The 22427-nt window shown below is 46.2% G+C and overlaps 1 protein-coding gene across 1 annotated transcript in view; it reads right to left on the bottom strand.

Moving 5' to 3' along the window:
* Positions 1–22138, bottom strand: part of CMTM4 (CKLF like MARVEL transmembrane domain containing 4) — a 62019-nt gene extending 39881 nt beyond the window's left edge. Inside the window, exon 1 of the mRNA XM_025888775.2 lies at positions 21843–22138. Within this exon, the coding sequence (XP_025744560.1) occupies positions 21843–22028 (186 nt within the window). The 5' untranslated portion in view covers positions 22029–22138. The remainder of the gene's footprint in view (positions 1–21842) is intronic.
* Between the last annotated feature and the right edge of the window lie 289 nt (positions 22139–22427).

The raw sequence follows: 22427 nt of genomic DNA, 5'->3' as shown, positions 1-22427 counted from the left end.
CTCTCTCAAATAAATAAAATCTTAAAAAAAAAAAAAAAAAGAATGAAACAGATCAATTTCCAAAATGGCAACCAAAAAGCAAGTCAGAGTCCACTGGACAGGGACAACCAGAGACAGTGTAAAGCATGATGAAGCGGGCGCCTGGGTGGCTCAGTCGTTGAGCGTCTGCCTTCGGCTCAGGTCATGATCCCAGGGTCCTGGGATCGAGCCCCGCATCGGGCTCCCTGCTCAGCGAGAAGCCTGCTTCTCCCTCTCCCACTCCCCCTGCTTGTGTTCCTGCTCTTGCTATCTCTCTCTGTCAAATAAATAAAATCTTAAAAAAATAAAATAAAGCATAATGAAGCATTCGCTCAGATGCTAGCTGTTTCTTTGGACAGAGTGTTCAACATTCACGTGTTCGATATTCAGAGTGTTAATATGAAGATGGAGTATTTTTTGGAGTTATAAATATATCCAAAAGCAAGTTATAGAACTGCATGTATAATACCCCATTTCTACAAGTATGCCCATAGGAACAAAGTCTAACACAATGTATACCTGCTAGTGGAAATTCTCTGTAGCTGACTGAGAACAGTATACTGGTGATTTTTACTTTTTTTCCTCATTTTTCTATATTTGTCTGATCTTTTTAAATTTTATTTATTTTTTAAAAGATTTTATGTATTTATTAGAGACAGAGAGCACAAGCAGGGGAGGGGGCAGAGTGGAAAAGGAGAAGCAGACTCCCCGCTGAGCAGGGTGCCAATGCGGGGCTCCCAGGACCCCCAGATCATGACCTGAGCGGAAGGCAGATGCTTAACTCACTGAGCCACCCAGGCGCCCCTGATCTTTTTTTTAAACAACAGATACAAACTAACTTTAAAATCAGAAAATAAGTTTTTTCACTTTGGAAAACAGCATTCAAGTTAAAAATGTGGCATCTGTATTACAGATCAATTTATGTATGACTTAAGACTGTGTGCTTCTTGACATAAAGGAGCTTTGTAAGCCTCATATCGTACCAGATCCCAAAAGACACTTTACCAGATGGGTGGCTGGAGAATAAGGAACAGAAATATAGAAAGCTTCTCAACAGAAGTGGTCACCTTCTCTGGTGTCTCTAAATAAGAAGGGAGAAGAAAGCAGGCCAATGGTAATGGTGTTCAGATGGAAGGAGGCCCGTGAGTGATGGTGAGCAGGCAGAATAGATCCTGATGTGGGACAAAGGCGGGGGAGCGGACCCAGGGGGAGACCAGGAAATGTGGAAGAGGTATGAAGGAAGGGAGAGTTGGAGGAAGGCGTGTGATGGGAGAGTAACAGTAGTTTCACCGGAAAAGATCTGTCTGCTCACCAAAACCTCAGAGAGTTAACTATTCCGTCCCTTTCCCCTCCCCTAGGAGAAGTGACCCCAGGCTGCTGCTTGCACAGGGGTGTCATGCTCAGGACCCTCAGTGCATGAGAGGGGTGGACATCTGAGCCCGGGGCAGCCAGCCCACAGGCCGGCCAGGCACCTCTAATTTGACCTGGCTGGGAAAGCACCACCCAAATAAAGTCAGTGGCAATCAGGCCAATCCAACGCTCTCTGTAATTCAACTGCAGTCAGCAAGCTAGTGGCAGAGACAGCAGACAGACCTGGGATGAACATTTTCAATAGCCTATCAGAGGCAGGGCCCCTGGCTGGCTCAGTCGCTGGAGCATGCGACTCTTGATCTCAGGGTCATGAGTTCAAGTCCCATGGTGGGTGTGGGGTTTACTTAAAAATAAATACAATAAAATCAGAATATATTTTATAATAAGTATCAATATATCTCTATCAGAAAATAACACGACTGCAACTTTCCTAAGCATTCTTTCATGATTCTTCGGACCTTTAAGAGCTGCTTATTGGGTTATGCTATCATTTACAGAAAATACCTAAGCGTACACCCTGCAGAGTCTGAATGTTGTCCTGCACTTATGTGCAGCCATTTAACAGTGAAACGTGGTTTGTTCCATGGGGCCTCTTAATACGGCTTTCCTTACAGCCAAAGATGGTGTTTCCCACTACAAACGAGTGAGGCGGCAAGGTTTTTAACATCTCTTCCTTGCAGTCTACTTAGTTTAAAACAGTATTTTCCTCAGCCAGTTTTCTCTTCTTGGAAGCAACCAAGCAGAGCGTTCACTTTCATTAGGAAAACCACCTTCCTTCACTGTGGTTTTCACCTTTTTTTTTTTTTTAAGATTTTATTTATTTATTTGAGAGAGAGAGAGAGAGCATGACAGGGGGGAGGTTCAGGGGGAGAAGGAGACTCCCCGCTGAGCAGGGAGCCCGATGCGGGACTCGATCCCATGACTCCAGGATCATGACCTGAGCCGAAGGCAGTCGCTCAACCGAGCCACCCAGGCGCCCGGTTTTCACCTTTTTCTCGGGTCCTTGACCAGACTTGCTCCTGGAATTCTTGCGGGTCCTTGGCTATGTGAGACAGATGCTGCCCTCCACAGTGGGGTCGTGGCCCCTGGGCCCCACCAAGTTTTTGCCCCCAAGTTCTCAAGCCAAGTTAGCGCTCATAAGCCCCTGCCAGATAAAAGCCCAAGGGACAGATACCCGTCCACAAGCAGCCCCAGGCGGCAGAGGAGGAAGCACTTGGGGGCCTCAGGTTAGAATGGGGCCAACATGAATCTGGGCAGAACCCAGTCCTCTTTCAGATGTGATTAGTCCACAGTCCAGTCTATGAAGGGAGGACATGGGCCCTTTGTGGCCCAGGAGCCACGGGATGCCCTTGACTGGGCAGCTAGAAAGAAACGCTGAGTCCCAGATACTCAGCTCAAGTAAAACCCCCAAGATTCGTGAGGCCCTGCCACTTGGCCCTCCTAGGGTTCCCTCCAAGGCCTGGCTTACCTGTCCTGCAGCAAAACCCAAAGAACCTATGTGTCTGTTCCTGGCAAATGAGAGCTGACCAACACTGCAGGGATGGGCTCAGCCTCGGGAGCAGCCCGCCCAGCTGGTCACGAGGCAGCTTGGTGCACACACCCCTACGGGAACTCACAGAGGGGAAGTTGTATCCAGTTATCTGCACCAACCCCTACTACCCATCACACGTCATCAACTGTTTGACAGATGCTCTGCGCGGGACTGAAAGCTTTTAATTTCATCGACATGGGAGCTCTTGTCAAAATGAGTCAGCAAATTACTTTTTTATCTGTCTTCATTCAGTCGTGTGGTATTAAATACATCATCATCCACATACCTCACAGAGGACCACACAAGATGCTGGGAGGCCCGGCACACGCACGTGCTTATTAATTCAAAATAAATCTGTTTAAAATACTCTATCTGGAAAATTAAATTTCAAGTTTACATTTGTTGCTTTATTTGGTATTATTTAAAAATACACTTTCCTATCTAGCTTAATATCACAGCTAAGCCATGTCTCAAGTATGTTTCCCAATTAAATAACGAAAACATAAGCTGCTGCCTACAGGATCTTTGTGCCAGTTAGAAACAGATCCCAGTCTGGGTGGGGGCTTGCCCTCTTGGTAAGAGGGCAGCAAATAAAAAATGGCACACACAGGGCGCCTGGGTGGCTGTTAGGCGTCTGCCTTCAGCTCAGGTCATGGTCCCAGGGCCCTGGGATCGAGTCCCACCTCAGGCTCCTTGCTCAGTGAGGAGCCTGCTTCTCCCTCTCCCTCTGCTGCTCCCCCTGCTTGTGCTCTCTCTCTCTCTCTCTCTGACAAATAAATAATAAAAATCTTTAAAAAAAAATAAAAATGGCACACACACACACACACCTGGGGCTGATGAACTGGAAGAGGCAACCCTTCCTCCCAGTGGACACTGCCCAGTGCCAGGCATGTGCCGTGACAAGTGCAGCATGCAGGGTGGGTCTCAGCCCCCCTCACCCTCCCAGTTAGACCTACTGTGCAGCACACAACCTGCCCAACTGTACAAAGTAGCTTGGACAATGGAGATTTACAGCAGGATGATGAAGACTTTCCTTGTTCCTCTAGGACAATAATACTGCTGAACCATTCTGGCTAAATCCTGTATCTGGCAGGTCTTAATGACATCTGTGTTAAGTATTAAGTTTACTGTTGCAGTTGATTAAGTGACCGACTCTTGGTTTCTGCTCAGGTCGTGATCTCATGGTCGTAGGATTGAGCCCCATGTCTGGCTCCGTGCACAGCACGGAGTCTGCTTGGGATGGACTCTCTCTCTTTCTCTCTCTAATAAATAAATAAATCTTAAAAAAAAAAAAAAGAAAAGAAAGAAGAAAAGAAGTTCACTGCTGCAAACAGGTAGAATAAAAAAAAAATTTTTTAAACTTTGTTTTCATTTATATTGATCTGGTCTAAGACACAATGATAGATTTTACAGTCCATCAAAAAACAAAAAAGAGGGGCATGTGCACCCCAATGTTTATAGCAACAATGTCCACAATAGCCAAACTATGGAAAGAGCCTAGATGTCCATCAACAGATGAATGGACAAAGAAGATGTGATGTTATGGAATGGAATATTATGCAGCCATCAAAAAATGATATCTTGCCATTTGCAACTGGAGCTAGAGGGTATTATGCTAAGCAAAATAAGTCAATGAGAGAAACAATTATATGATCGTACTGATATGTGGAATTTGAGAAACAAGGGAGAGGATCATAGGGGAAGGGAGGGAAAAATGAAGATGAAACCAGAGAGGGAGACAAACCATAAGAGACTCTTAATCTCAGGAAACAAACTGAGGGTTGCTGGAGTGGAGGGGGGTGGGAGGGATGGGGTGGCTGGGTGATGGACATTGGGGAGGGTATGTGCTATGGTGAGCGCTGTGAATTGTGTAAGACTGATGAATCACAGACCTGTACCCCTGAAATAATACATATGTTAAACAAACAAACAAACAAAAACAAAAAACAAAAAAGAACTGCAGGCCTCCTACAGAATTCTGTGGAACTAGACATAGAGGGGCTCCACAAACTACTGACCCTACTGGGCACCCCCAGGCTTCCCTCAATCTGGGAATTTGTCATTCTTTGTGGGTTTCACTCACCTAACTAGCTTGGCAGCCCCTGGGGCCCCCAAAGTCCCACCCCAACAGCTGAAGCTTTTCTAAAGCATCTAATGCAGATGAGGCATATGCAGGGTCTTCCCAACTACCTCACCAAAACCACCTTGAGCACCGCAATACCAGTAACGCCCTATTACCCCTCCACGGTCATCACACATTTCAGGACTTGCAAAGAGCCATCTGGATGTATCCCCTGTGACAAATGGGGGTCTGTGTTCCCAGTTTCAGCTCCAAAACCAGACTCTAAAGGAAGATAGACCATGCCGGCAAATTATCCTGAGCTCAATTTATTATCAGACAAATGAAGGGACAAAAAAGCAACTTTATTTCTACCAACTTTTGGATTTTGTTATAACCCAAATTTTGGGACCCCCAAGTCAACTGACCGTCCCAGGACATTCACTTGGGCAGTTTGCATGGGCCGGTTAGATACCTGCACTTTCGGCAGGACATCGGAGGCAAAGACCTGATTTGTCCTATATGGTCTTTACTAAACTACTGACCTAAAAAGCGCCCGAGGATACTTTACTCCTCATCCTCTCCCCCCATAATCACATAAAGGGTAAGAAAGAGGATCTGAATTTGGACAGCGGTTCAACTGTCTTCACAGAGCGGAAGCAGCTAAGTCACAGGGAAAGAGGTTCAGGGTCCAGGGCCACCAACAAACTAGGTAGCCATAGGTAAGCCACATTCTAGGGGGTCAGGTTTGTTACCCATAAAACAAAGGAGGGGCATATATGAATGGCTTCAAGTTTCCTTCTAGTATAAAATTCTGATTTTCTGAATCTCAAGGTGTTGTGAGCCATCTTGAACCTCCACTACTGATTTATACCATGATCTCACCTGGCTACAGACTTATGTGCACCTCCCCCTCCCCAATTCATATGTTAATGATGGTATCTGCTCATGGTATCTGGGGCTGGAGCCTTTGGGAGGTTATCAGGGTTGGATGAAGTCATAAGGATAGAGCCGTCGTGATGAGATAAGTGCCCTTATAGGAAGAGGGAGAGAGATCTTGCTCTCTTGCTCTCTCTCCACGCATGCACAAAGAGGCCATGGGAACACACAGCAAGTTGGCTGTCAACTACATGCCAAGAGACCTGAGAACGATGCTTACCTTGCAGGTACCCTGACCTTGGCCCAGCCTCCAGAACTGTGAGCAATAAAACTACTATTGTTTAAGCCACCCAATATATGGTATTTTGAACAGCAGATGAAGACACACCCTCAACATGTATTAGTTGTTTTTCATTTCTTCCTGGACTCAAACTCACTAGCACATCAAACTGAACTTGGATGAATTGTTAAGTGCTTACCAAGCAGCCAAGTGTTTGCTACTGTGAACACTAAACAGGAGAAAACTGTGTCTCTGCCTTGCAGGTGTTTACAGACTTACTACAATTAACTCTAAGTATACCCAAATCTGTTCAGAAAGCCAGAAAATCCAGGGGTGCCTGGCTGGCTCAGACAGAGGAGCTTGAGACTCTTGATCTCTGGGTTGTGAGTTCGAGCCCCACACTGGGTGTAGAGATTACTTAAATAAATAAAACTTAAACAAAAAATAAATTTAAAATAAACTTAAAAAAAGAAAGCCAGAGGGGCAGCTGGGAGGCACAGTTGGTTAAGTGTCCAACTCTTGGTTTCGGCTCAGGTCATGATCTCAGGGTCATGAGATTAAGCCACACGTTGGGCTCCGTGCTCAGCTCACCAAGTCTGCTTGAGATTCTCTCTCCCTCTCCCTCTGCTCCTCCTGCTCGTGCTCACGCACGCATTCTCTCTCTCTCAAATAAATAAATCTTTTTTTAAAATAAAGGAAGGAAGGAAGGAAGGAAGGAAGGAAGGAAGGAAGGAAGGAAGGAAGGATGGATGGAAGGAAGGAAGGAAGGAATCATAGAGTCCAGAGAGTGAGGGACACATGTAGTTTAGGCTGGTGCTCCATCACAGGACACCAATCAGAACAAAGAAAACCCATGATGGGCACGGCACAGCCAGGAGGAAGAGGGGGAGGGGAGCAAACAGGGAAGAAGATACAGGACCCAGCCCTACCCCAGCCCACTCCCTGCTGGGGTAGCTTCTGGCGGGGCAAAAGGCTGCAGTGCCCTTGCAGGATCAGCGTGTTACTGCGGGAGAACAAGGAGCTTCCAGCCAGGATGAGGTGGCAGATCTAGGTCAAGAGAACCTGAAATGGGAGCGTGATTCAACTAGAACCTAGCTGGAGGAGCCAGGACTCATGGGCATGAAGGGTAATGGCCAGGATTCATCAGGTGCTTCTCTCAGCCACGTTCCTCTCCAGGCACTTTCTATTCAACCTCACGCCAACCCTGCGGCGGCAGGTGATCCTCCTCCCTGCATACCTTCAGTTCTGGCCTGACTCAGGCCCCTGAAGACCAGGCTGAGGACTAAAGGGCATGGCCCCAAGTGTAGGTGATCAAGATCTATTTCTGTGAAGGAGAGTGACCAGGGAAAAACAAGCAAACAACAGAGACATCCAGAGTGGCGTACAGAAAGCCGTCACGGAGGCCCTTCCAGGGACCCAGCAGCTCAGCTGGAGGAGCAGAGGACGCGGAGAGAAAGGGACAAATGAAACTGGGAGGGCCTTAACATGCATGCGGTGGATAAAAATCCAGCCCACACAGGCCCCTCTCCAGATATCCCACATCCCAGACTAAATTGTGAAAGATTTTGAAATGGACCAAAAGGGTTATCAAGTATCTTCAATGCAAGAACGGGCCTTGTTAGAACATAACTTTCCAAGTTATCTGATCCTATGGGATTTGTGCCTTTTATGGCCTTTGAGATACTGTGCAACTCTTTTAAGTTGTACAAAACTGATAAGCCGTGCAAATGACTCTTGTCTGTAGACAGGCAAATTAATTGTCTGGTGGAGAGACAAGTGATCCCCCTTAGAGCCAAAGTTGCGTCTATTTGAAATTCATTTCATGGGGTGGGTGTGTGTGTGTGTGTGTGTGTGTGTGTGCGCAAATCCTTGAATTTTCCTTTGAACAGGTTGTAATCTTACTGCTTGACTCTTACTGGTTCCCTCATTAATTAATAAACTCATATTTGTACGAGAGTTGTGATTTTATCCTTTAAAAATTATCTTTTAAGACCCATAAACCAGCTAAAGTGCAAACGGATGCCAATATTGTGTCGGGGGAAAAACAGGTTCCAGAGGTCAACAATTCTTTTAACCCCAAGTACTTTGAAGTGCTGGCTCAAGCGAACAGGAAGACAATCTAGCCCCAATTTTTACCTCTCTACCCCTCTTCCACCAGCAGTCTCCAGCTTCCTCACAACTTTCACTCGCTCTGATCTCAGAAATTCTTAAATTTCAGTGGCAATGCGAGGAGCTAAAAGAGAAGGACTGAGAGGCTCCCCTTTATACCGAAACCAACACCTCTCCAGGCTCTGACAGATGTGACCCCCTTGCTGTGGAAGAATCAGGAGCCGGAAGGGTTCTCAAGGCTGGCAGACCTACCAGGAGCCGTGCAGGCCGAAGAGGGAAACAGAAACGGACTAAGTCCCTGTAGGACGGGAAAGACGCGTGATGTTCGCGTGATGTTGGTGCAAGGCTCAAAACCTGCCTAGTGGTTGCAGAAACACACACGAGGGGGTTCCAGGCTGCTCGCTGAAGGTTGGCTGCTGAGCTCCCCACCTCGTAGCCAGGGGACCATCAGCAAGTTAGTGAGATCAAAAAGCCTGTTTTCTCATCTGTAAAGCATCTGCCTCATAGGACTGCTGTAGGCATTAAATGAGAGAACACATGCGTAATACTCAGCAGTCTGGCACATAGTAAATGCGCAATAAATGTTAGCTTCAATAGTTTTCTGACTGAGAATGAACTGAATATAATGTAAAATAAAAACAAGGACTATAATAAAACCTAACTGCCACCTATAAATTGCATTTGTCACATCTTTTCCACTCCCTTTGCCAAAAGACCAACTGGGTCTTCATTTCTCACCTGAATTACTCAACGTCTCCTATCACGCAGCCTGTTCTCATCTCATCCACCTCAAAATCATCCCTCCTCACCCCCTTTAACCCAGGGACAGCAAAGAGAAATAAGAGAACCACTTAAGTGATTTTACATTTTTTAACAGCCAGATTTTTAAGAAGTAAAAAGAAACAGAATTTTCATAGTATATTTACCCAGTTATATCCAAAGTATTATTTCAACATGTGATTAATATAAAAAATAGAGATATTTCACATTTTCTTTTCCTATTACAGCTTCAAAATCTAGCATGTATTTTATACTTACACACATCTCAATTCGTACTATCCACATTTCAAGTAGCCTCAGCTCCAACTGCTCCCCATCTCTTTCAGGAAATCCAAATCCACTGGCCTCACAAATCAGGCCCTTGCCAACCTGGGTCCTCCTCCCCTTACCCAGGCTTACCTGTCCTCCTTACCTGCCCCCCCTTTGCTGGGATCGCCCCCAGCTCTCAGCACCTGGTATATTTCTCCCCCAGAGGACACACCACACCTGTGCCAGCCACTGGCTATTCAACACTCAACACGTAAAGTGCCCGTTTCCCACAAGGGCTTCCTTGCCAAGCTGTCCCCGGCCTCTAGGAGGGTGCCCTTGGCTCTGGTGGTAAGAATGGTTTGTGTGCTTTTCCACCCCATACCAAACCCTCACTCCCAAGCCGACTATGAGCCCATCGGAGGCAAGGACTTTTGTCCTGTTTATGCAGAACAGGAGATGACCCAGCCGAGGGTTTCACACACATATATAGATCTTTTTTTTTAAGGGGAGAATACGTTATCACTTTTACCATTTAGCTACTGATCTTGATCTAACTCTGAAGTCATGCAGCCAACTCTTAAAGTATACACATATACAGGGTTTGGCCCCAAAATGGTTGAGACATAGTAGGCAAGCTAAAGAAGCAACTACCGCTGGGACCGCCATTGTTCCTGGGGCTTGAGTTGTTGGGGTTTTTTTTGTTTTTTTTTTTATTGGCACAAAAATCTTTTAGCCTTAAACTGTTTTTCATAGCTGTGCTGGAATAAACGGGAAACCACAAAAATGAAGGCTTCCACTGCGCCAGTCATCAAATTGTAGTGGTAAGAAAGAAGCCATCCAAAACTATCCACATCTGATTGAACTCTCAACATTTTAAGTGTTTATTAACCCATATACTTCCCAAATTTAACCAATCATTTTAAATGCTCAGAGACAAAATTCTGGGTTTCAGTATTTCCTACAGCCCCCTCCAGCCTCCAGAAGATTGAGGCCTCCCTTCCCAGGGCCCCATGGAACTGCTGTTCTTTTATGTTCATCAGAGAGCTTTATAAAGACAACCACTAGGACCAGCCTCAATCCGAGTTACTTTTTCTTTACACATGTTAAGTTTCTGGGCTGAGGGCTCTCGAAAGATGCTGGTTTGGCGGATCCTGAGCGATCCTCTCTCTCAACATGTTAATCAGAAAGCAGACAACTTCGATAATAATCGGAGAATCCCTGGTTTTCATCTTACACTTTCCGAAGCAAAAAGCTTGGCGAGGCCTCTTATGGTTTCCCCTCCTTTTACAAAAATCTGCCTTCTAAGCAAAAGCTTCTGTTTCCTAGTAGCAATAGATACCCTTTTCAAACTCACAGTTTAAAAAAAGAAAAAAAAGAATTACAGTGGCATTTTGTTTCCATACTTTTCTCCCCAATATTTTCCACCCAGAACCGAGTCCAGAAGCTTATTTGTAAGTACACAAATATAGGTTATTTTTCCCTCATAGATCCCATGTTTTCAAATAGTTTGACCTTATAAACTACCTTAAGTAATACTCCCTTACTTTTCTCTCTTCATATTCAACTGGCTGACCAGGGCCTTACTATGTGCCAGGCACTGCTTGAGACCCTGGAGATATAGCAGGAAACTTAACACACGACACCTCTGCTCTCAAAGAGCTGAAGTTCTAGTCGGGTGGTCAAAGCTATGAAGAAAAATTAAGCAGGGAGAGGGGATCAAATGTGGGGGTGAGGGGTGCCCTACTTTACACAGGGTGCTCAGGGAAGGTCTCTTTGGAGCAGAACATAAGAACAACAGTGCTGGAGAACAGAGCCAAGTGACATTTTTTGGGAAGGGGGCAGGGAGCGGAGGATGCAAGAATAAATCTCAAATGGGAAGACTCTGAGGCAGGAGTATGTTACTCAAAATGTCAATCAAAGCTTCTGATCAACAAAAAATAATCAGTACCATAAAATCCCAGCCAAAAAAGAAATTAGCCTGATTACTATTTAATGCAGTTATATTAGTCTTTTTGAAATGTAATTAGTGCCTAGCCCCCCAGTCTCTCAATCTCCCATTTCTACATTAATAAACTCTAGGGGTCCCGGGGGGACCCCACTCTGAAAACCACTGCCAGACCCCACCGTTTAATGTCTGGAGACAAGACCACACATGAGAGGCGCTGAGATGAACACTGGACCCCACCTCGAGTGAGAATCTTTCACACAAAAATCTTCCCCATCAAGAACTTAAACTGCTTAAAAATAAAGCAAGATTTCCCAAAGGAGGTGTTGCTTTCTAAATTCTGTACGCTTCCACTCATCTGTCCCTTTTCCAACCAGCTGCAGGCCTGCTCCCCAGCCCTGGACCACTTTGAACGGAGCCTTTGAAAGTTTAAGTTGGCTTTCGGCCACCACACAAGATGCTGCGGCCAACCCCTGGCCCGGGGGTGCCTTGTTCTCTCATTCTCTACCTCTCCCGTTCTATCCTTCTTCCTCCTGGGCTCTCCGAAGTCCCACCTCGCTAATGAATCCAAATCCCAGCTCGTCTCGCCCTGCTTTTTACTTCTCGCGCACACACACAGCCTGTCCACCCCCCCACCCCCGGGATAATCTTATTTTCCAAACAACAATATCAGGACACGTTGTCAGTACATGAGTACTTGTTATATGAATCACTATAATTGCAATGCTTGGAATATTTCATAATTTAAAGTATTTTTTTTTTAACTTCAGATGCACTTATATATTGTCTGATGAGACAGCATGGCACGTTGGGACCATCTGGGAAAATTCAGAACCTGTGATCGCAGTCACGGGTCTTTGACTACAGCTCTATTCTCTAATAAACAACTGGATTTTCCAGAGAAATCAGATGTCATCCTACAAAAGGATTTGAAGCTACTTCCAGCAATGAGGAGACGAGGCAGTGAGAGCACCTGTGGGGGGAGGGCCAGAATGCTGGCATTCCCAGGTTATTTCAAGAGCCATGGAACTAGCAGAACCACCGTATGAAACAATCAGCCTCAGCGGCCACACAGACCTCAGCCCTTTATGGAGTGGACCACCTATGTGCTGTAGCTCAGGCATCTCCAGAACTCCCTCTAGGCTGGAAATATGCCTCTCCTGAGCACCCAAGCAAGGCATCCGTTTTACCAGGAAGGACAGGCATCACGGATTGGGCAGTGCACATACACTCCCGTCTTAACTCCTCTAAGCATCCTCTGAAGGGCCATGACCTGGGAAAGGCTCTTGCCATGCTCCAATTATGAAAAAAGGCCCTCCTCCAGGGCCATCAAGGAAGAAAATTGATTTTGCCATGTGACTCTGGAGGAGCCAGAAGGTCTTACTGAGCTCACTGTTCCCCACTGGTAAGCACACTGGAGAACTGGAATAAACTGGGACCTTCAGGCATATTGAAGAGAAATGCTGACAGAGTCCATAATTTTTTTAATGCTCAGACATTTAATGATACTGCCCTTTGACCCAGTAAAAGCATTCCTTAAAATGTAACAAAAAATAGTAACAAATCAAAATAAGAGTGCAGGACATTTACTGAGCATTCTTCTTAATAGCAAAAAATTGGAAACCATGATCTTATTGAGCCTCTGGAAGAGAAAAACTCCAAATATCTTTTCATTTGATCTGTCATACTGAGATTTCTTTTTTCCTCATTTCCTATATGCTACAATTTTTAAAAATGGAAATATAATTGACATTTAACAATTTATTAGTTTCAGGTGTACGACATAATGATTTGATATTTGTTTATATAGGGGAATGATCACCACAATAACTCTAGTTAATATGTGTTATCATCCATTGCTATAAATTTTTTTTCTTATGATGAAAACTTTTAAGATCTACTCTTACAACTTTCAAATATGCAATACAGGATTATTAACGTTAGCCATCATGCTACAGCACATTACAACCCCATATAATGTTTTAACTAATAGAATGAGGATAAATTCCTCTCAAATCAAAGTAATTTTGCCTTTAGCAAATAAATAAATCAAGTGCCCACAAGCGTGCAGAATGCTTGTTTTTGTTTTTGTTTTTAAACAGGAAAAGCTACTGAAAAAATGTTTAGGCTTTTAGTTTCTTCAAGAGTTCTGTATTGTCTAAATCGTTCTCCCCAAGGGCCTCCAAATTACAAAGTAGGTAAAAGTAGGTTAAAGGTTATGGTCAGTACCTTAGCTTTCAGGCTAACGTATGTTAAGGTAGAACTTTTTTTTTTAATATTTTATTTATTTATTTGAGAGAGAGAATGAGATAGAGCATGAGAGGGGGGAGGGTCAGAGGGAGAAGCAGACTCCTTGCTCAGCAGGGAGCCCCATGCGGGACTCGATCCTGGGACTCTGGGATCATGACCTGAGCTGAAGGCAGTCGCTTAACCAACTGAGCCACGCAGGCACCCAAGGTAGAACTTTTAACGGCTACCGTTTTAATAATTTTTTTTTAAGATTTTATTTATTTATTTGAGAGAGAGAATGAGAGATAGAGCACGAGAGGGAAGTGGGTCGGAGGGAGAAGCAGACTCCCTGCTGAGCAGGGAGCCCGATGCGGGACTCGATCCCGGGACTCCAGGACCATGACCTGAGCCGAAGGCAGTCGCTTAACCAACTGAGCCACCCAGGCGCCCTTAATAATTTTTTAATAGAAGATATTTGCATGTGGCATACAATTCAAAAAATATAAAAAGTCATACTTAGTAAAACTAAGTCTCCCTTCCACTCTGGCCCTCAGCCACTCATTTCCCAACTTGTGTCATTTTAGAGATATTCTAGAGTGCCAACAGGTCTGTAACACGTTGTATGTGAGGAACTTTGCTCAGGATTTTGTATGCTAGGCTCATCAGGGCAGACAGTACTATCATCAACCCCAATTTATAAGTCAAGAGACCTGCTTGTGGCGTGAAATGAACAAGAAACTGGCCAAACGTCTCATACTCTCAGAACCTGTCCCCACCATCTTCCCACTCCCCAAAACACACACATACGCACACGCGCACACGCACGCGCACACGCACACACACCCGTAACAAAGGTGACTTGATGTGAAGTTGTTCTCCCTATCCCCTAAATATTCTCCCACCAACTTCACCATCTGTTTGCCTGGGTAATTTGACTTTCCATATCAATTTTAGAATCAGGGGCACCTGGCTGGGTCGGTCGGTAGAGTATGCTACTCTTGATTTTGAGGCTATGGGTTTGAGCCCCACACTGGGTGTAGAGATTACTTAAAAAAATAAAATCCTTTAAAAAAAACCCAAAACTTTAGAATCAGTTCGTCTCTATCTAAAGAAATCTTACAGGGATTTTGGGATTGTGTTAAACCTACTGATGGATTTGTGGAGAATATTAAACCTATACTGAGTCTTCTGTGGGGCACCTGGGTGGCTCAGTCGTTAAGCCTTAAGCATCTGCTTTTGGCTCAGGTCATGATCCCAGGGTCCTGGCCACTCCGCGAGGAGCCTGCTTCTCCCTCTCCCTCTGCTGCTCCCCCTTCTTGTGCTCACTCTCTCTAATAAATAAAATCTTAAAAAAAAAAAAAAACCCATACTGTCTTCTAAACCATGAACATAGTATATCTGTCCATGTACTTAGGTTGTCTTTAATTTTTTCTTCGGTGTTTTGTAATTTTCAGTGTACAGATCCTGTACATATTTCATTAGATTTATACCTAAGTATTCCATTCTTTTCAGAGCTATTGTAACGGTCAGGGTTTTTTTTTTTTTTTCCTGTTTCTAATGATTTATTGCTTTTATTGTTAGGATATGGAAATACTGATTTTTATGTCTTGACCTTGTATTTTCTAACTGTGCTAACTCACTTATTAGTTCTAGGAGCTTTACCTAGAGATTCCCATGGGATTGTCTACACAGACAATCATGCCATCTGCAAAGAGGGACAGTTTTCTTTCTTTTCAGTCTGTATGCCTTCCATTTATTTTTCCTGCACTGGCTAGCACTTCCAGTACAATGCTGGATATCAGTGGCGAGAGTACAGATCATTGTTTTGTTCCCCATCATAGGGGGAAAACTTTCATTTTCACCACTAAGTATGTTAGCTGTAGATTTATTTTATTTTATTCTATTTATTTATTGACAGAGAGAGGCACAGCAAGAGAGGGAACATAATCAGGGGGAGTGGAAGAGAGAGAAGCAGGCTTCCCTTGGAGTAGGGAGCCCCATGCAGGGCTCGATCCCAGGACCCTGGGATCATGACCCGAGTGGAGAGCAGACTCTTAACGACTGAGGCACTCCTGTAGATTTTTGATAGACCTTTTTTGGGCTGAGGAAGTCCCCTTCTCTTCCTAGTTTGCTGGCAGCATTTATCCTGAATGAATGAATGTTGAATTCTGTGAAATGTTTTTTCTGCAGCCATTGACATAATGTGTTTTTTGTTATTTAAGCTGTTCATATGGTGGATTACGTCTATTGATTTTGGAAAACTGAACCAGTCTTTTAAACCTGGGATAAATCACAATGGGTGGTGGTGTACTATTCTTCCTACATAATATCCCTGGATTTGATTTCCTAGTATTTTGTGGAGGATTTTTGAGTCTGTGTTCATGAGAACGATTGGTGTATAGTATTCTTTTCTTGAACTGTCTTCGTCTGGCTTTATAAAATGGATGTGTACTTACACTTTCCTGAGGTCGGGGATGATAATTTTATTATTTTGAACACTAAAAAAGTTAAGAGTGGTTTTAACTTTGCTTTTCTGTTAGAATTAATTTGATTTTAAGTCTTTGTACATGTACAACTTCCAAAGATAACAATAATTTCCTAAGTGAAAGTGAGACTGTTTTACAAGGAGCCACTTTAAGGTAGACCTGAGAACCCGCTGCAGTGAAACCCACGACTTCACCCACAGGCCCTGTCACATCCCCACACAGAGCAGGAATAGTGGGGGGTTTTGCCCGCTGGCTTGAGATAAAGAGCAGACAAGGTTTCCATCAAATAAAAGATATGTTATTACTCAACCCTGAAACGTAAATACTCATATTTGCCTTTGAATTACCTAAGAAAGCACCTATCAGACACTAACTTCTTAGTTCTTACGATTCCTAAAATGTTTGGTCATTACTAACCACATTATACTATTGAGGAAGCCAAGACAAGGATAGGTTTAAGAGATTTCAAGATCAGCGGAACTAAAATCTGAATTTATTTATTTATTTTTAAAGTTTTATTTATTTATTCATGAGAGTCAGAGAGAGAGAGAGAGAGAGAGAGAGAGGCAGAGGCAGAGGCAGAGGGAGAAGCAGGCTTCCCGCCTAGCAGGGAGCCCGATGAGGGACTCGATCCCAGGACTCTGGGATCATGACCTGAGCCGAAGGCAGACGCTTAACCATCTGAGCCACCCAGGCGCCCCTAAAATCCGAATTTAAATACCTCATATCACCCAACTTGGTTATAAAAAGTTCTAAAATAACGACAATGCAATGTCAGAAAGTCGATCAGGCATGGGAGAGGCTTAAGTAAAGGATCTGAGGCAAAAGAGCTTCCTGAGAGGTCTTTTTAGAACTGAAATACTAGGGGCGCCTGGGTGGCTCAGTCGGTTAAGCGTCTGCCTTCGGCTCAGGTCACGATCCCAGGGTCCTGGGATTGGGCCCCGCGTCGGGATCCCTGCTCCGCGGGGAGTCTGCTTGTCCCTCTGCCACCCCGCCCCATGCTCATGCTCCCTCTCTCTCTCTCTAATAAGATCTTTACTAAAAAAAAATAGAAGTGAAATGCTGACTCTCTTGGCACTTTTGAGAAGGCCCATCCCACTGAGGAAGTGGACAGACCTGTTGGGTGAGGGGCAGGACCCCACACAGGAACGGCACACCGGCACAATGGCCACTGAGAAATCGAAACCCTTGTAAGTCTCTTAAGCATGCAAAAGTCACCCAAGCCATCACCAGGCTGGCCAAAAACCACAGAAATGTCCTTGGACTCAAGGTCGCCTGCTCTGTGCAACTCAAAATGACGTGTTCAGGAGGCAGTAAAGAGCGCACTCTGAAACCAGACTGCCGCAGGGTTCAAATCCCAGCACTACCACCCACCAGCCATGGGCCCTTGAATGAGTGTGCCTCAATTTCCTCATCCATAACATAGGGGTAACAACAGCAGAGTAAGCTCTCACTAAATAATGCCTACTGGGGCCTGGCCTCTTCTGACCCTGTCCTAAATCATGGTATAAATGACAGTATGCCTTCCCCAACCACCCAACCCCCAACCCACGAACAAAACTCTGCTTTCAACCAAGCTGATGAGAAAAAGCAAAAGGCCTACATTAACTATTTCATTAACCAATGTTTGGAAGCTAAAAACCAATAAGCACTCACAGAATCCACATTCACAAGGAAGGAAGGAAGTATTGGGGGCACCTGGGTGGCTTAGTTGCTAAGCGTCTTGTCGGCCTTCAGCTCAAGTCATGATCTCAGGGTCCTGGGATCGAAACCCCGCATCGGGCTCCCTACTCAGAGGGGAGCCTGCTTCTCCCTCTCCCACTCCCCCTGCTTGTGTTCCCTCTCTCGCTGTGTCTCTCTCTGTCAAATAAATAAATAAAATCTCAAAAAAAGAAAGGAAGTATTAAAATCAATAGTTGAAACTAAGTCTTTTTCCACAAAGAAAAGTACATTTTTATTGTTTTATATAACCATGAGACATTCTTCCCAGCTAAGAGATAGATATAAATTCCATTTTTAAAAATTTATAGGGGTGCCTGCGTGGCTCAGTTAAGCATCTGCCTTCGGCTCAGGTCATGATCCCAGGGTGCTTGGATCAAGCCCCACGTCGGGCTCCCTGCTCAGCGGGGAGTCTGCTTTTCCCTCTCCCTCTGCCCCTCTCCCAGCTCATGCTTACATGCTCTCTCTCTCTCTCTCTGAAATAAGTAAATAAAACCTTTTAAAAAAAATTTAATTTATGGGGGCTCCTGAGTGGCTCAGTCGTTAAGCGACTGCCTTCGGCTCAGGTCATGATCCTGGAGTCCCGGGATCGAGTCCCATGTCGGGCTCCCTGCTCAGCAGAGTCTGCTTCTCCCTCTGACCCTTCTCCCTCTGACCCTCCCCCCTCTCATGCTCTCTCTCTCTCATTCTCTCTCTCAAATAAATAAATAAAATCTTTTAAAAAAAAAGCTTACTGGACTGAGCTACCCAGGAGCCCCAACAATTTAACTTTTAAATCACTAGGAAGTTGGGGCACCTGGGTGGCTCAGTTGGTTATGTGAAGGACTGTTGATTTCAGCTCAGGTCATGATCTCAGGGTCCTGAGATTGCTTAGGGTTCTGCGCTCAGCAGGGAGTCTGCCTCTCTCTCTCCCTCTTCCTCTGCCCCTCCCCTGCACTAGCTCTTTTTAACCTCTCTAAAATAAATAAATAAATTTAAAAAAAATAAATCACTAGGAAGTAAACTATTTTTAATTCAAATATATAATTGTAATTTGGGGATGGCAATTTCACCAAGTTTCTTTAAAGACAGGAAATATTAATTAGCAGCAATGATATCTTTTATTACACACTAAGCACCTAAAATGCTAGGTGCTAATTACTACATCACTTCATTCCCTTAATCCTTTTAGGAGGCATAGGCTCGTTTTACAGTAAAACCTCAGCCTTGAGGTTGAGTATAATGGTTCTGATAGAGAACTGATTGCTAGCACCTGTGTGAGGCTTTAATATTAAAATGATATAGAGGGGCGCCTGGGTGGCTCATTCGGTTAAGTGTCTGAGTCGAGTTGGGCTCCTTGCTCGGCCGGGAGCCTGCCTCCCCCTCTCCCTGCCTCTCCCTCTGCTTGTGCGTGCTTGCTCTCTCTCTCTCTCTCTCTCTCTCAAATGCATAAATAAAATCTTTAAAATAAAAAAATAAAATGATATAGAAAGATAAGTTCAGGGGGTGGCTCAGTCAGTTAAGTGTCTGCCTTTGCTCAGGTCATGATCCTGGGGTCCTGGGTTCCAGCCCCGCATCTGGTTCCTGCTCAGCAGGGAGCCTACTTCTCCCTCTCCCCCTGCTCATGCTGTCTCTTTCTCTCTCTCTCTCAAACAAATAAAATCTTAAAAAAAAATAGTAAGTCTGAAACTTGAATGTGCATGTGAATCACAGGAGGAATCCTGTTAAAGTGCAGATTATGATTCAGAAGGTCTAGGGTTGGCTCTCCAAGTCTGCATTTCCAACAAGCTCCCGGATGCTGGTAATGGTGCTGTTCTATGGACCACACTTGGGAGTAGCAAGGATTGCTACAGGTTCCAAGAGGCCACAAACCACAAAAAACATCCATGAAACAACTAAAATGAAAAAGTGAGATTTTTCTCAAAAACAATATGTTAACCATAATACAAGCTCTAAGGTAAGAATTATAACTTATCCATATTTCCTGATGGGATTCTGAACTTTGTAAACATCTTAAAAATATCTTCATGATGACTTCTTGTTTAAATCTAGAGTCCAGGGGCGCTTGGGTGGCTCAGTTGGTTAAGCGACTGCCTTCAGCTCAGGTCATGATCCTGGAGTCCCTGGATCCAGTCCCGTATCGGGCTCCCTGCCCGGCAGGGAGTCTGCTTCTCCCTCTGACCCTCCCCCCCTCATGTGCTTTCTCTCTCTCCTTCTCTCGCTCTCTCAAATAAATAAATAAAATCTTTAAAAATAAATAAATAAAATAAATCTAGAGTCCAATTTCTCGGAGCTTTGTGGGGGATCCCCCCTGCAAAAAACCCTGACTAGATATCAAGGCTGAGAAGCCAAGTACATGGAAGACTGTTTCAAGTTGCCATACCCTTCAAGCAGGTTCCTTTTTTTCACTCACCCACACATCCTCTTACTGTTTAAATTCAAACATGGGACAAATGGCAGAGTTACGTGAGATTTTAGGGGCTGGGCCCGCAAGTTTTTCCAGATGAAAAGCAAATTTCTACAAGAAAACAGCATCTTACCAAAAGGCAATGACAAATACCACCGGCTTCCATTTCTGGCCTTAGGTGACAAAGTCCCCAGCGATGAGATGGCAATCAGCACTTTATACAAACTACTGATTTTCATTCTTTTACCAGATCCTTTGAGTGGCTAGTTCTCTTTACTTTCAAAAGTCCACAGAACAAAGCAAGGTACTTAGCAAGGCCCTTTTTTCCACCTGGGTCCAAGTTCACGCCCTGCTCTTTTTTACTCATTTCTGATTATCTGTGCTGTATTCAAACATTGGCTAGCTGCCTCTTTTAAAAGGCAGTTATACACCACTCTCCTCCCTCCCCCACCTCCTCCATTCTCTTTGCTAACAGCGATGCCTAACTACAGAACCAACATATCCCTGAGAACATTCCAGCTTACCGGAAAAGGTCAGTTTAAAATTCTAGATAGGGGTAACCTATTCCATTTGCCTTTTTTAGAGTCCTTCAAAAATATCCCCTGGCCATCAGCAGAACAAGCCGAAGAGAGAGAGAAAATAGTCTATGATTCTGCAATTTACAAACACTGAGACCTTCATTTAAAGGGTGTCCACATTTTATATTGTTCCCAAGGGATGTTTATCTATGTACTCAACTAAGCATAAGCCCAGTGCCTGGAAGAAACAATGTACACACATTGCAGCTCTAAGCAAATGGCTTCTCTGGCCGAGAAGGCTATAAAGTTTTGCTGCCGGGCCTCAGAGGAAGGCCTACCTGTGACAGGGAATATGGGGACATGTTTTTTTTTCCTGAATTGGAGCATGCCTTGTCCACAAGAGAGCTAAGCAACTGCCCGGAGAGGCCTGTTACAAAACCATAAAAGAGGGGCAGAGGTGGCAGGCCCCTGCCCTGAATAACCTGGAAGCTGAAAAGAAAAATTCTGAGACATGAGCTCTACTATCGGCAAGTCTGACAGAAAGTTCTGTTTCTGTTGCCTCCAACACTGGCTGCCCTCCTCCAGTGATTTAACTCTGGGTACCAATTGGGCAATGCCAGCCACTGTGCTGGGGCAGAGGATTCAGGGATGCTGGTTGGGTCTTCTAGGTTAATTAGCGGGAATCAAACCTCTGCGGTACAAACTGGAGACTTTGGGGGGCAGATCTGGGCACCCCCCCTGCATCTAGGCTACATGCCTCCATTCAACACATTTATTGAGTGTCTACCCTATGCCCTGCACTCTGCTAGGTGCGGAGGAGGAAATCAAGCCACAATCCCCAGTGGTGGAAGCAGACAGAGAAGGGCCTTCAGCGGAGGTGGAGGTTGTGAGGGCCCCGAAAACCTGCCACAAATTGCTGTGACCAGTAGTCACCCAGGGGACAGCATGACCTCCGCGCCGGGCTTCGCTGACCACCAAGCCCAATAATGAAAAAGGCTCGCGACCGCGAAGGCGGGAGTGAACAGGTAGGCCCGGGGGGCAGGTGTTCAGGTAGGAGGCGCACAGCTGAGGCTGCAGGGCTGGAGAGGGCAGGATCCCCAGGGAAGGAGGGAGGGCGGCCCAGGACCCCGCGAGGGAGAGGGCGCGCGAGCAGCTGGGGTCTGGCCCGGGGAGGCGAGTGCGCGGCGGCGGCCGGCAGGGCCTGCGCCCCCGAAGCGGGAGCGGGGAGTGAAGGCGCCCGGCTAGGCCGCCCGCCCGCACCTGGGTCCCCGCCCGGCACCTACCACTTGGGCGACCTTGAGGCAGCCGAGCGCGCCGCGCAGGTAGTCGGGGTCGCAGCGCAGGCCGGCCAGCCCGCGGCGCTGGCTCACCGGTTCGGTGGTGGGTTGGTACGGGCTGCTGGCGCCCGAGATCATGGAGGTGCTCGAGGCCTCGCCCTCGAAGCCGTCCAGCTCCTCGCCGCTCCGCATGCTGCCGCCCGGCCCGGGCCGCCTCGCGCGGCCGGCCCCCGGCGCCCGGAGCTGGCGGGCTCAGCGGGGCCGCCGCATCGCCACCGCCGCCTGCCTGACCGCCCGCGGCCCGCCCCACCGCCGCCGCCGCCTCCTCTGCGCCTGCCGCCGGCTGCAGCCGCGGCTCGGTCCGCTCGGGCTCGGCTCCCGCCGCCTCGGCAGCGGAAAGGGAGGGAGGCGGGAGCAGGAGGAGAGGGAAGGAGGCGGGAGCCGGCGCAGCGGGCCGGGAGGGGGCGGAGCGAGTGCCCACCCGCCGGCCTCTCGGCGGCGCTCCGCGGCTGGGGCGAGACGGAGGCGGTGGCCCGCGCCTAGGGGCCTCGGGGGGCGGGGCCTCGGGGGGCGGGGCGGGCGGGGCGGGGC

The sequence above is a fragment of the Callorhinus ursinus genome, unplaced genomic scaffold, assembly GCF_003265705.2.
Source record: "Callorhinus ursinus isolate GAN/ISIS: 27379988/994484 unplaced genomic scaffold, GSC_fseal_2.0 scaffold37, whole genome shotgun sequence".
NCBI lineage: Eukaryota > Metazoa > Chordata > Mammalia > Carnivora > Otariidae > Callorhinus > Callorhinus ursinus.
Note: the sequence above shows the minus strand (reverse complement) of the source record. Positions and strands in the feature narration are given on the sequence as shown.